We start from the raw sequence: 15453 nt of genomic DNA on the forward strand, positions 1-15453 counted from the left end.
CACATGAAAGAATGAGAAGGGGATTAATGTAGTCGCTGGTATGAATCCGTTTTGACATGATGTACCCCGGATGCCGTGTGCGCGTAAGCTCTGTTGTGACGTCACAATGAACTGTAGCACAATAGCATATCCAGACTAGACAGAACCTTTCCGGCCTTGCATAAATTAGTACGTTCTTGCGTTATGTAGGCAGTTAAATTGTGTCGATAGTCTATTTCCTATCATGTTGTTATCCTCAAATTGAGTGACTTCCCTACTTTCGTGTAGATTTTAAGGACGGAGCAATGTATCCCGAATAAGCTTGAAAACGAATAATTGCATGACGTCATTTGTCAACATCAACATATGACACATAGGCTAGATAGGCCATACAAAAATGTACTAAATCACACACACTGCTTACAATATACTGTATATCGTACACAAAGTAATAACAGTGAGTTCCTACAATAACTCTTAAGCAGCATACAGCGTACACATGACAGAAACCCACCCGCCTTGTTTTAGTAACGTTTTGTAATTTATTTAAGCCGTCAAAATGGAAGAAGACGAGGGATTCTTGAACGATGATGAGCAAGTTGAAGAAGACGATGACCAAGAAGAAAGCGATTTTGATGAGCATTTTGATATGGAAGTAGAAGATGAAGCCGATCGGCCTGAGCCAGCTGATTATGACGACTTTCAATTCGAGGTCCTAACGCCTGATGACATCGTGAAAAGAATGGTGGACACTATAAAAGAAGTGAATACGGTTGTTGAGGTATTGGATAACAACCTTATATCTTCAGTAACCTAAAGTATCCGGAAATTGTTGGAACATACTTGAAATTTCCAAATTCCATGCATTTCAGAATTCGCCGTATATACCAGTACAAGCTATCCTACCGTTAGGCATAACGTTAGGCCTAGGCTAAGTCAGTAACATTAGGCTATCACTGGATCGAGTATGGTAGGCTAGCCTAACACAGTAATAGTAACAGTTTATTGTAGCGAGAAATAAACAAGACCCAGTAAGTGCAGTAGCAATTCCTAGCAGCACATATTTACCAGAAAAACAGTGAAATGGCAGCCCCCAAAAAAGCCAATCAAATCATGAAAACATTATACATATTAGTAGTTTTCCAAGTAGCCTAGGACTTATTGCTAATTGTAATTTACAGTAAGGTTACATTAGCAGTAGGCCCAAGGATTGTTTACCGTTTCTTTGTGATGCTAAAGCATAAACGTTCTCTTAATGGACAGTGATAATGGCAATGTTGCTTAATTGCAGAATACCATGCAACTCTTGAATCTCACAGAATATAACCGCAAGTCGATCTACGAGGCTATAGTAAATAATGTATTGTTGTTCTTAAGAAGCTGGAAGTGTGTGAATTGTGGGGAATTCTGCAATTGCTCCAATCGTTGGGAAGCTGTAGTTTTGTTGTTCATCTATATGATTTCACTGATGCTTTGATCAGATAGCACCAGGCGTATATAAAATTAAATACTTGTAAAGGATTGGAGTGAAACTGCTAGAAGCAAGGAAGAATTTCCCTAACTGCATGCATGTTTTGAAGTAAATTGTGGTACTCCAGTAAAAGAGCCAAATAATTCATGTAAGAACCTCACTCATGTAGTACAAAAGTGAGGTTTCCTTATTTCACTGTAGCAATGTTAGCTGTTTCCCTAATGCTTTGTAGATTAAAGTTGGGTTTGAAAAATTTAGTTCTTCAGACCTGAGGATTTTATTTATGAGAAGAAATGCATATTCATTTTGGTTTAAGGTGTATCTTGCACTGTTGGGCATTGTAGGATGTTTTGGAGCAACATGAGCCTCAATAAAAAAGTATTTTACAATATGGTATCAGTTTACTAATTTCAATTCTTTTTTTTGGTGAAATAGATCATCAGAGCCTGTTGAATCTCATCACAAGAATGAGTTATGCAGTTTCTTACTTTAGACTCATTGCCATCAATAAGTAGCTCTCCTAGTTAGTATCCGCAGATAATCCTCTGGTACATCACTCTCAATGAGGTGTTATATATTTTGGTCTGTGGACAAAAATGTCTTTCCTAACTTTCCTTTAAGGGAGTATTTTACCTTGTTAAAGGGTGTGAAGACTCGCGCAAAAAGAAAGGTCTAATGCCGGTAACGTGACCTAGTTTCGAATGAGGTGTAACAGAAGTGTTAAACACCACCATCGATCCCAGAAATACACACAACTTGCTGCTGTGGGTAATTAGACACTAGTGTACAGTCAGTACATACCCACAGCACAGTACAGCACAGCACAGTATACAAACACTACAGCGATGGACATCTCAGGTCCAGCTAAAGATAATAATTAAGGTATCACGTTTCATTACTGTCTGCATTTCGTAGCGACACGAACAAAACGTCACTTGCAAGCAACAGAAAGTTAACTTTTTCAGATGGTTGCACCCGGTTTGGGGCGAGTCTTCAATGCCTTTAAGGCTGATGAATTCCTTGAACTATTTCTTTTCACAGCTACCTTGTACAAACTTCCCATGTATGGATGTAACAATATGATGTTGTTTGAAAAAGAAAAAGAAAAAATTGTGTGGTAGTACCAGATGGCCTCAGTAAATCCTTCCCTTCCCACACTTTATATTTTTCTTTGGGCAATAGCAATTTTGATTCAACAGAAATCATTTTATGTCCCAAAGAGCTACTTTAGCCATTCCTGTTGCAGCTTTCAGTAAGCACTGTAAATTTGAGTCCACTACTTGAACTTATGACACTTTTCACTTTCTTTTCTCTTCATTCCTGGCCAGGTACCAGCCACAGTCACCAGAATATTACTAAATCATTTCAAATGGGATAAAGAGAAGTTACTAGAAACTTTCTACGATGGAGATCAAGATAAACTTTTCTCAGAGGCACATGTTATCAGTCCTTACAAAAGAGGCGTTGGCAGGAACTCAAAGGTACAATTTAAATCCCCTTCGAAAGTAACAGCTTGTATGGAGAGAAACCGATCAGTGTTCTCTCAGAGTAGAAGGGTCAGGGCTTCAAGTAACACAACTAGCTCTTAGCTAGTTTCAGGATAGTATATCAAAAGTTATTTAAACAAAAGTCAGGCAAAAAAGTGTATAGATCTATCTTTTTGTGTATATGAACTCTTGAAAGATTTAAAGCAAAAAGCGACATTTCTTGAGCAGGTATCTTCAGATTAACTAAGAATGTTCACCATATTGCAACAGATACATTTCCAAATGAGGCAACTTCACCAACTGTGAAGGCAACTGTGAAGTTCTCTTGGTTTCTCCATTTCGCTAAAATTGTAAACATCAATTGAAGTTGAGTAATTCTGTACATTTCACTTAACAATTCCATGCCATTGGTTCCGACATTCAAGGGATGACAATATTTTAATTGCTCGTAACGCAAACACCTGGGCTGTACAGGCAAACAAAAAGTTTAAAACGCAACTATATTTCAGTTATCAATTCAAACTTACCCCTAGAGTCTCAATGTGCTTAATGTGCACATACTGTACTTGCTCGTAAGCAAACACATGAGCTGCATAGGCAAGCAAAAAGTTTAAAACACAATTTGCTATATACTTCAGTTATCAATTCAAACTTGACCCTAGAGTCTCAATGTACTTGCTTGTAAAGCAAAAACCCAGGCTGCAGAGGCAAGCAAAAAGTTTTTACTTTTATACAGTTATCAATTCAAACTTACCCGTAGAGTCTCAATGTGTACTTTGTTGAGAAAATGTGCAAGTTGTCTGAACAGTTTGCCTTTTAGTGTTGAAAATTTGTCATCCCACTACTCTCCAAACAGAGTACATTCAGATCTGTCACTTGTATTTCAATGTTAATTTCAATCTTCTTTAGCAATTCCAACACCATTCCCACTCCCTTCCGCTGCTCGTTTCCCCTCCTCTCCCCCCACCTCTCACCCCCATATCCACCAGTGAGTGGGGTTTTACATCCATTTCAATCTGTATCACATCCATTGCACATTTTATCATTCATGAAGACAAATCTTGAAATGCCACCGTCTTATTCAACAGGTGCAAACTAGATCAGCCTCTCAGCTGACGGAATACGATGAGATATGTTGCCGAACCGTTCAAGCATCCGTGAGTATATTACAGAGGTCTGCCTGTCTCTGCAACTGTCTTGGTCACAGTGGTAACATGATCATATGCATAAAATGGAGGCAGTGGGAAAGTGGCTTCCTTTATTATTGCCTTTGTTCCCTGCTTCAAGGTCATAAGTTTTTTGCGAGCTTTAAAATTGCTTAAATATTTCAAAAACATATGTAAATATTCCTTGACGTTCCTGACCCGGTTGAAACGGAATGATTTGAGGGTAATTACAGAATATTTTTGTGGAAACGGAATGATTTGAGGGTATTTACAGAATATTTTTGTGGAAGTGGATGTACAAAATCTGACATGTTAGCATCTTTTGTTGTGTCTCATTAAACTGTTGGCCTTATTAAACTTGATTTCTTTCTCTCAAAATCATTTACATTTTTTTAAATCATATTTTTCAACATAATTTCTCAGTGTTTAGGGAACATTAACAGCTGGTGTGTCAACAACTTTTCTCCATTTGTGTATCCTGTTTCTTCTTTTGGTTTTTTTACTTGTGACGTACACTAGTAAGGATCCCTTTAACATGCATTGCAATAGACAACCTTGAAGCAGCAGTGCTGTTCCCCTCTGTATTAAATTATTGACCAGTATATCACACTCTTCACCCTGTACTGTGTTGTGTACTGCTGTATCAATGATAACACTCTATAGAATACTCTATTAGCAGTTAGTTGGATATGAAACGTCTAGGTCAAAGTCCATACAAACCGGGAATAGGAATGGGGAGTCTCTCACAGACTCTGTACTGTATCAGAAGCCGTCGAGTTCTTGTCAGTTCCCGATCTTACGAGTTAACTTCATTTTTACGTCTATAGGAGCTAAAACGGCATATGAATTCTAGTAATCATTACCCCAGAGTGTTAACGCCCAAGCCAGAATTTGGTTACAGTGCAAGGCACTGCTCTTCTTGCAGATGTCTGGTTAAACAAAGGAGATTTTTGTGATTTTAAAAAGTGCCCATAGCTCTCTTGAACTTTGCTTCTCAATTTCATCATGCTGTACCAAAATATAGTTTGTCAACTCTGAGTATGACAAACAGCCATACTGCAGATCAATCAATGAGTCATCATGAAATGAATATTATAAGAAAAGCAAACAAAGGGTTTCAGACAGCTGCGTTGCAATACACCGGTGTAACGGTAGATTTCTGGATTTCAGCAATTCGTGTGAGTTGTGACATCGTTGTTCTTTGAGCCTTACCAAAGTTTTGATGACTATGTTGATACTTTTACCTACATATTTTACCATGAGGCATACAGCAGCTGCAAAATCCCCTGCTGCAAAGCTGAATCAATATAACAATAGAGATTATCTCGGCAGAACAGCATTGCCTATTGTCTGAAACTACAGAGCACAAAGGGTTATTGTTTATGCAGCTTAGCTGCAGGATGCTGCAGCCCCCTCATATCCTAGTATTGATATAGTCTTAATTTGTGTATAGTACTGGCGAACACCAAAATATTAATATTGGTGCGTTTGAAAGAAATAATGACATCTTCAGGATTGTGTTTTTAATTAAAAAAACATACATATATAAGATAAAATGGTTTAGAAGTAAGACCTTTCCTTATTATTGTTTTAGGTCTGTATATTTATTCTAATCTATTATCACCTCAAACAACCTCTCCCCCATATCCCATTCTTGCAATTTCTTGTCCCAAATGTGCACTTTGTCCAGCAACACTACCCTCCAATCATTGCGTTACAAAACAAAATATATATATATTGAAAACTGTTTGAATTTTGTTTCTCATCAGGGAATGACCGGATTGGAATGCGGTCACAGGTTCTGTAAAGAGTGCTGGGGAGATTACCTTACTACGAAAATTATGGAAGATGGAATGGGTCAGGTGAGAGATCCTATTAATATCTGTTATTAGTATGAGAAACAGGTGAGAGTCATTGACATGTTCATTGCCACGGTGATGAGAGAGTTTCAAACTATCGAGGCCAGTCAGTGTGTTGTACTCGCTTTACCAAGTTACCAACTTTTTACCGGGGTCTTCATGGACATGTTTTCCGGGTCCCCCGAAAGCATTTGTGTTTTCACAAGAGTGAGTGGAGGTATGTGGAAAAAACAATCAGTCTTGTGAAACCAGTTTGTATTAATTGTCTCTGAATGTGATGAACAATTTTTTCAAACATCTAGGAAAGATCTTGCTCCATTAAGGAGATATACTATTTTAAAAGTGGTGTCAGGGGGGGGGGGGGTGGGGGGGCTTTCTTTTTGTAAACCTGTGATGTCATAGTGCCAATTGGATCTGAAACCTTTATTACTTTCTCTATGTTTGTCCTTTCATATTTTTCAAGGTAGATTGGTAAATAGTGTTGGCATCGAAACCAATGTCATATAGTGTTGCACCGATCATCGTTTGTGATATCGGTATCGACCGATAGTTGCAATATCGGCGGCATATCGCTATCGGTAAAAGTTAGCTTTATTGCCGATAATGGTAAATGATATTGAATATTTTGCTCTTTACAACATAGCCACTTCTTGTAACTATAATGAATTATAAATCTGTTCTAAAGAGAACCATTTCTTTAGCCTCAGTTTTCGATATCGATTAACAGCCAGTGGTCAATTTGCTGATCAGGTGGTCAAAGAAAGAAGACGCAAGTTCTGAAAAATACTTACCGAAAACGATCTGTAAACAGACTAGTCAGTCCACTTAACGTTATATACTTAGCATTCTTTGTCATTTGTGAAAGTAAATTTCAACAATCTGGCCGCTGTATTATACAATTGATCATAACATAATTAAAACTGAACATACCCACTGATATCTGTTTCGCCCTTGCAAGTATTCTTGGCAAGAATCCAAGAAATGTTTTGCACAAAGTTGTAAACATGGCATATTCAGACTACAAACAATGAACCTATTTACATAGCAACAGTAGCAGCCTATCACAATAACTTGCACAGTGGTTTTGAGGCTCTGCTGAGAGTAAAGGTTGTAACACGTGCCAACCCCCTGGAATCATTCCAAAATTGTGTATCTTTAAAAAGCTGCAAAGAGTTTCATGGATGCAGTTTGTTTAAACTGTAATGACTGATAAAAAGATTGTATTTTGAGAATCAAGTTGTGTATCCCAATTTATTGTCGGTTGGTTTACCGAAATATTTCAAACACAAAGCACCTGCTAATTCTGGCTGGGCTTAGTTGTTAGTATAGCCGGCTAATGGTAGGATATACGTTTTTACGGAAATAGCAAAATAGAAGAAGATGTTTTTTGTTTTGGTTCTGGTAACTGAAAGGGTAGTAAAAGTACTTAGCCAGGATGTCTTTTCTACCTGAAATCAGTTTTATTCATCGCACAATGTCATATTTTAACATTCTTGCTCAGATATTCGAGGCTCCATTTGACGACAGTTTATTATAAGACTTGCAGCCTAAGTGTTGAACGTAGTTGGTCAAACAGAGTAATGAATCATGCAACAGAAGCAACAGGAAGGATAGGCTTGTGTTTTTCCAACAAAATGCTAGCAAACTGTTTCATGCATATCAAGTTGGGGGGTGGGAATATGATCATTCATTTAAAAAGAGGTTAGGACTAGTGTTATAGAATACGCACATATTTTTTTTTTACTAAATTACTTACAGGATTCCGCAATGAGAGTTAAAAAGTGGGTACTGTTTGTGAGTTGTGCAAACGATAATAACTTACTATAGCCGATTATAATTTTTGCTACTTCATGTAGTAATGGATGTCTTGAAGTGCAACTGGACTTTCATTGTGGCTGTTTAAAATATCAGTGGCAGGTCAATATCGGGATCAGAATATAGGAATCAGCCAAAACCAATTTTGGCGATATCGGCACAATGCTTATGTCATCATTAGGTAATATTAAGAGGTTCAGGATTGAAGATTCAGCATTCACAAAGCCCATCTCCATTACAGAAAATAAACATTAAAATATAATATAGGAAAACCAAAAAAAGATGATAATTGATTGTGATACCAGGGAATAATTTATCCAGTATCACAACAAAAACACTAAGCAAAATATACCAAAGTCCAAACATGTATTGCACGTTTTGTAAACAGGTATCATAGTATTTCAAAAGAGGACAAAGTTCAGAAACTTCAAAACTGCTTCACAGAAATGTGAAAACTAAATTATTTCCCTGGATTTTTGTTTCAGGTTATTTTGTGAAGTTGTTTATATGTCAGTGTTCTCTCAATGATGATGGTTAGGTTTGTGTCTCTGTTCAGTACATTCACCACATATGTATCTGTTTTAGCATATTATTGATACAGCTAGAACATTGACACACTTCTTATTAACAATTATGAATCAAATATTAACAATTATGAATCAAATGCCTCATTACCAATCTGGAATCCTACAACCTTTGTTCCGTCATTTCGTACGTACAAATATTTCTCGCAAACACTCAGTGATTCCCTCTGGAGAGTTTTGAAATAATTGCACGATTATCTTTGGAATTTAGCACTTGAACTTTACTCGAAATCAGGGGAGTCCTCTATTGATTGGGTAAACTACAGAACAGAAGATGTATTTGCACAGTATTGTTGTGTATGTATTGAGTTAAACCATTGAGTTGTAGACAACCTGGGAAGTAGTATAAATCAAAACTGCTAAACTTGACTCTCCTTAGCAATCACTTGTGTTTGCTAGCATAATATTCATACAATGGTACACACCATCAAAGAAGACTTTACAACAGTTTTCAAGTCTTTTTAGCAGAATGTATTTCCCTCTCGTTGTCCAAGTTAAAGATACGTATCACAAGTGTACAAGTCAAGCAGAGAGTATCAGGCGCTTAATGAATCCACACTCAAGAGACACGATTGCTGAATGACTGAAATGATAAGCAATTTTGATTATTTCCATAAATATTGTTTGGTCCGAACATCAAATGTCAAGATAGTTGCTATTCGCTTATGTTATGATAAGTACTTGTTTAGCTTTTAACATTGTTTAAAGGGACATGCATGATTTTGTTTCCTTCACAAACGTTTGTGCTTTCAAGCTATTTAATGTAACAATTGAAAGGAAGGCAACTTAAAGAATGAAATGGAATAGATATTCACTCAACAATTAGCAACCTACAGGGTGACAAAAGGTAAGATAAAACCAATAATCCATCAGAGGGTGTCATACGCTGGTCAACTGCTATCATATTATTTTTTTTTGACAGTCTGTAAACTTGATAAAAAAAATTGTTGCAACTAGGGATGAATCCTGAGCTGCTGTGAGAATTGTCACTTTAATTCCTAATTTCAGAGAGCTAACTGATTAATTTTCCCCTTTTGTATTTAAATTTGATAATTACAGACGATATCCTGTCCGGCTCATAAATGTGACATCCTGGTTGACGATAGTTTTGTCATGTGAGTACACGATTGAGTAGATCTATTGTCATTTGATTAAAATCCTTAATGTGCTGTGGAAATCTCGACCAAGAAGGTCTGAATGAATCTCATTGGTCTTATTACTACAGTACAATCCCAATCAGCTGACATGTAAATGACTAAAAAATTAGTGCATTTTATCTTCAAAAGAAGATTTTGAAATAACAGTTTTGATTATGTTACAGACTGGCATCAAAGTTTCTTTGGTCTTTGTGTTCCTAGGGGTAATATGACTCATACAGACTGTTTCTTTTGCATATATATCTCAACACCTGTACAGGGTATTGTTAAGACAAGGAGTGGGGACATATATCAGCATACAGTCCCTGCATTATATTGTAACCTGGGGGACAACAAAGAGAACCTCCCGATATTTTCAGTTCATTGTTAGAATCTGAAGAAAAATCTTTAAAAAAATAATATTCATTCCCTTTCATGAATAATTTCAAGTTATGCGATCCCAAAGCACATCAAGGAAGTTGCATTTGATTCTTAAAAGTCAGCATAGAGATTTTCAGCAGCTAGTTCAAGCTTGCATTGCCAATAGGTGGGGGGTGGGGTGGTGGGGGCCATTGTTCAAAAATACAAATTAATTGTGTCTGTTACCATTGCCTGGAGGGGTCCCAAGTCCTTTCACTGTGAACACATCAGTATTCAAAAAAAAAAAAAAAATGGATGGAAAAGCAGCTTCTGATCCTTGATCCCTTGATACTTGATCCCTCGATCACTTGAGCCTTGATCACATTGCATGCAAACTATTAACGACAGCCTGGAAATACATTCATATCAAAGACATTTGGAATACTAATGTACTACTGAGTAAAAAGTAGTCCTGGTTTTGAAAAAACTAACTTCATAAGATTTGATTTGTGGCAGCTAATTCACTTAACAACTTGAAAATGCTTGTAACAGCTACAAGTACGATTATTTCTTGCCAGAACATGCCGTTGCCAAATACACAAAAACGTTCCACATTGGTATCGTTGATCATGTCATGGTTCTGTCCCTCCTCTCCCCCAACCTCCATTTCTCTTGCCCCTAATCCACCCCACCTTAACTTCCTCTTCTCCATCAAAATTTGTCCTCCTATATCAAGATATAATTCATTTTCTTCCAGTATCCACATGCCCTTATTTATAATATTTCTTCTGTTGCCCATTTTCCAGGGGACTCGTTAGGGATAAAGTCAAACTGAAATACCAGCATCTAATAACGAATAGTTTTGTAGAATGTAACCGTCTCATGAGATGGTGCCCCGCTCCGGACTGTCCCAACGCCATCAAAGCTAGTCACCTTGAAGCCAAACCAGTCCGTTGTCTGTGTACCCACATCTGCTGGTAAGCCTTTACTCTCTCATGACATCATCTAGTCCAGCCGTCTTCACCAGATTGACGTTCGTCTCGCTCTAATGGAGAGTACAATCTTTAGTGCGGTCGATTACTCAACAATTGACAACAACAGGAAATTTGCCTCTTACCTTAATTGCTATAGGCTAATGAGAAACAAGATATAAGAGCAGATTTAATTACAGACATCCATACTGTCAAAATGTCAATAACTTCTTGGAATATATAGATATGAATTTTTAATATACGAGAGGCTTTCAAGTAGTGTAATTAGTATTAGCATCTGTGTGTATGGTTATTTCTCTATACGATGTCTCAAACTCTATTGCGACTCTAGATTGGGTATCGTGAGAGGGGCGTTTTAGGGATAATTTTATGACAGGGAGTAGGGCAGTAAATGTCCACCCATTACAAGAGATAGTGATGAACGGTTATCCAGCTATTAATATTGAAGGATATCCAGTATTTTTATAAAAAAGTGTCTTTAAATGGGTAATAATTAATGAAATAGAAGTAGCATTTTTTTCTATATATATGCATCATAGATAGTCGGTTATTAACAATCCCTTTCAGTATTTCATAACATCTTTTTCTCATCTGCTTCATTATTTTAATTCTAATTTTTGTTGTTGTTGGTCATTTGCAGCTTCAAGTGCGGTGAAAATTGGCACGACCCTGTACAGTGCAAGGTGAGTTTGTTACGTAAACAGTCAGAAATGAAGAACATTCAATTGTTGTTAAAATGCCGTATAGGCCCGATTCTGTTTTACTTTGTCCGATTTACCAAAAAAGCAATGCTGAAAAGTTTCTTAGCTAATGTAAATAAAGTTAGTCCTGATGTCACTTCTCTAGGCACCAATGGCTGTCAATTCCTTTGTAAGATTTGTAAAAATTCTGTCGTTTTTTATTGTAAATTTATTCCGAGAAATAATCCTCCAGTACTAAAAAGTTTTTCCTGTTAACATTTCTCTTCCATGAACGGCAATATTAGATGTTAAGTATTAAATATAAACTGGAAAATGATTTATATTTTATAGTTTGGTTTCTTCTGCCCTGTTTATCTACTATTATAAATTTTATTAAGGTACCCGTTGAAACTTTCACCACAAGAATCTATTAAAAGAAATACATATGAAATATGTTTTTGTTCTTTTGACTATATATGTGATATGTTTTCTTAGTAATATGATATGATATGTTTTCTTAGTAATAAAAAATATATATATATATATAAAATATGTTTTTGTTTTTTCGACTACATGGTATTTTTTGATAGTAATAAAAATAAGAATATGGCTAATTTTGTTGACAAATGAACTCGCTGCAAACTTTCTGGAGGTGACTGTTATTGCAAGTAAATTGCAAATTGACGGTTTTTGGAAAAGCAAAAACATGAAGAAAAAAAATAAAGTAAAGTTCCCAGGAAATGATATCAGCTTTAATAACCTTGTTACCAATAAAATTTGGCCAGAGCCTGGTCAAACAATATTTACAAAAAATACCGATCAAATGTAAAAAAAAGAAAAAACCTGATTTCAATGACTTTTTGGCTAACTTCATCTCATTTGAGAAATGTATGCACATCCTTATTACCGTTGCTATCACAAGAACATTTTGACTGGGGGTGGGGGGGGGGTGGGGGATGGACTGATAGTCATTGGGGAGTGTATGAGAAGGGCAACTGTAGTGTTAAATGGGGGATGGGAGGAGGTGGTTGTTATAGTGGAGAGTCGGTGGTCATAATTGATAAATGAGAAGAACAATGAGGGAAAGGGGGGGGGGGAATGTTACCGTGTTGCTGGAGAAAACAGCCAAAAACAAAATATTTTTACTAGAACATTTGAGGTAATCAATATGGATACCAAAATAATTTTGTTCTATAGTAACTGATGAAAAGAAACTATCGTTGGAGGCTGACCACTAATGGTTGTTTAAAATTAATAAATAGTAGAAGTCTAACCTGGAAAATAATAGTATATCTTTGATTATTATATCTTTCATTCGGGGTCATCTACTTTTTTTTCACTCACCAGTGGCTGAAGTTGTGGATCAAAAAGTGTGACGACGATAGCGAGACTTCTAATTGGATCGCAGCTAATACTAAGGAGTGTCCCAAGTGCCATGTTACTATAGAGAAAGACGGAGGGTGTAATCACATGATTTGCCGAAATCAAAGTTGCAAGGTAATTTATCCTGTCCAGGTGTTTACTTTGGTTTAAGGTGAAAGAGTGGGATGTATTTGTTATGAGAACGAGGGGTGACTATTGTGGGGGAAGGGGGGACAGGACAATTTTTGTTTTTTTTGTGGGTAATTAAATTACAGTAAGGGAATAATGTAATGATATCATGCCCTTTTGTTGGAAAATATTCAAATACTGAAATTTGTGGTACGGAATATCACAAAGTATAATTATTTTGGAGGTAACATTTGTGGTTCTCCCCTCCAAATAAATGTGACATGTCCCACTACCCTTCAAGTCCCCCCCCCCAACACCCGAACCCTCTTCCATCGCCCTGATAAAAACTATGAAGCATTGCTTTGTCCAAATGAGATGCTACTTTAAAGATAGCCTAGTCAAATGTTGTTAACCAAATTCTCACCCTGTGGTCTTATCTGTTAACAGTATTGGCCTTAAATATGCTAGAAGTTAAATAATGGTCACACATGTACATAGTAAAACTCATTCATGCGACTCTGACCATGTGGTTCTATTTTGCTCGTAATGTTTCTTTCTCGATAAACCCATTTAATCATCTTCATTTAACACCCCTGGATATTTTACGAATAATTTGTCAGAACCTCCAACTTTAAAAAAAACTTTGAGCAATTCTTAGCGTGCTATCAGGTCTGTGCTAATGACTCCTACATATAAAATTAGGTTTGGTCTGGGTACACCTGTTGTTTTCATATGTCTGGGTTATATGTAAAAACTGACAATTGACTAATAGCAAGCTAACATGGTTACAACACACCAAGTTTTTTTTTCATCTCTCAAGACAAGTTCTAATGTGGCAAGTTGCATTGCCTCAAGAAGTACAGTATTGTATGATACTACATGTGATGCAGTATTTCTTGGGTTAGGGTTAACCCTAGGGGTCAACACTAACCATAGGGTATTCCCGGTCCACAAGATACGTCATTCATTGGGCTATATCATTCATGATGACATTGCTCGACATATTAAACTGTGTACAAAACGGTTCTCTTGAGAAATACTGTCACGTGAGGATTGGCTGTACAACAGTAAATACTTATGCATATGCATGTTCGCTTTTGTTGTAGCAGATATGAGGGCGCACTAACACAAGCCAAACGGCTGTAAATTTTTTGGTAGCTGTAAAAAGTCAAAAACTAAGTTGTTTGTGTAAAGAACTCTGTGACGTAACTGGAGTGTATTATAAATAACTCTGTTTTTAAATATCAGTCGAAGGTTGATTCTGTCGCGTGAAACCACACGTGCCTCCGTTAAAAGGTCGCATCATATGTAATTCATTCTTTTGCCCCCGAGATAGAAACAATCCATATAGGTCACACTTACCCTAATGAATACTTACCGCTGTGGCAGGTAAAATCCCCAGGATTAACAGACGATAGAAACATGAGATATATTTATGGAAAATCTGTTTTTATCCACCCCAAAATACTGTTACTATGCAAGAGATCCTTGACATAAATCAGTAAGTGTCTACTAGTATCTAATTTTAATTTAAATAGCTAGTCACTTGGGGATGCCAAAAACTCTTATTGTTTCTGGTGCAGTATGAAAGCAGGCTTTTGTTTTGATTTGATAATTTTGTTAATTACTTTGATAATAAACTTGCATCACAGTGCCGTACTTGAGAGGTGGGGTTGGGGGTCATCAAAGGGGGGGGGGACAGCCTCTGGGCTTAGGGCAAAATGAAAAGACCTGGGAAATATCGGGTGAAGAAAAATTTATTCTAAATTTTCACACCACTGAGCTTGACTAGTTGAGGCTTGTTTCAAAATATTGATGGATTTTGCCTATATTTCTGACAGTGTCTGATTTGCCCTTTGTGTGCGATTGACGCTGAGATAGATACAGTACACAAAGTGTCAGGGCAAGAAAATGTCATTTTCGAATAGAACCACTGCTACAGCTCTTAGTAAAGTTCCCTTGTTGATTAAAAAGCTACTGGCATGAGTTGGTTTGACCTATTGCTATATTAGTTTAAATAGTCATCTGTAGGTTTGGTAAAGTTGCAGACCAGACTTTAAAAGCTGCTTTCATTAGGCTTTTTGCTTTCTTATCAACGAATTTCTACAAGAGTAGATTTTGAATGGAGGAGGGTGAAGCAGGAGTAATGTGGGAGGGTGTTATGTTAATGTGGGAGGTTGTTATGTTAATGTGGGAGGTTGTTATGTTAATGTGGGAGGGTGTTATGTTAATGTGGAGGGTGTTATGTTAATGTAGGAGGGTGTTATGTTAATGTGGGAGGGTGTTATGTTAATGTGGGAGGGTGTTATGTTAATGTAGGAGGGTGTTATGTTAATGTGGGAGGATGTTATGTTAATGTGAAGGGTGTTATGTTGATGTAGGAGGGTGTGATAGAGTTAATGTGGGAGGGTGTTATAGTGTTAATGTGGGAGG

At 36.9% G+C, this 15453-nt stretch overlaps 1 protein-coding gene across 1 annotated transcript in view; it reads left to right on the plus strand.

The window, feature by feature from the left end:
- Positions 1-143: 143 nt before the first annotated feature.
- Positions 144-15453, plus strand: part of LOC139978434 (E3 ubiquitin-protein ligase arih1-like) — a 26732-nt gene continuing 11422 nt past the window's right edge. Inside the window, exons 1-8 of the mRNA XM_071988652.1 lie at positions 144-760; positions 2779-2931; positions 4026-4094; positions 5873-5965; positions 9421-9476; positions 10664-10834; positions 11490-11532; positions 12877-13026. Of these exons, the coding sequence (XP_071844753.1) occupies positions 539-760; positions 2779-2931; positions 4026-4094; positions 5873-5965; positions 9421-9476; positions 10664-10834; positions 11490-11532; positions 12877-13026 (957 nt within the window). The 5' untranslated portion in view covers positions 144-538. The remainder of the gene's footprint in view (positions 761-2778; positions 2932-4025; positions 4095-5872; positions 5966-9420; positions 9477-10663; positions 10835-11489; positions 11533-12876; positions 13027-15453) is intronic.

This window comes from Apostichopus japonicus, chromosome 13 (assembly GCF_037975245.1).
Source record: "Apostichopus japonicus isolate 1M-3 chromosome 13, ASM3797524v1, whole genome shotgun sequence".
Lineage (NCBI taxonomy): Eukaryota > Metazoa > Echinodermata > Holothuroidea > Aspidochirotida > Stichopodidae > Apostichopus > Apostichopus japonicus.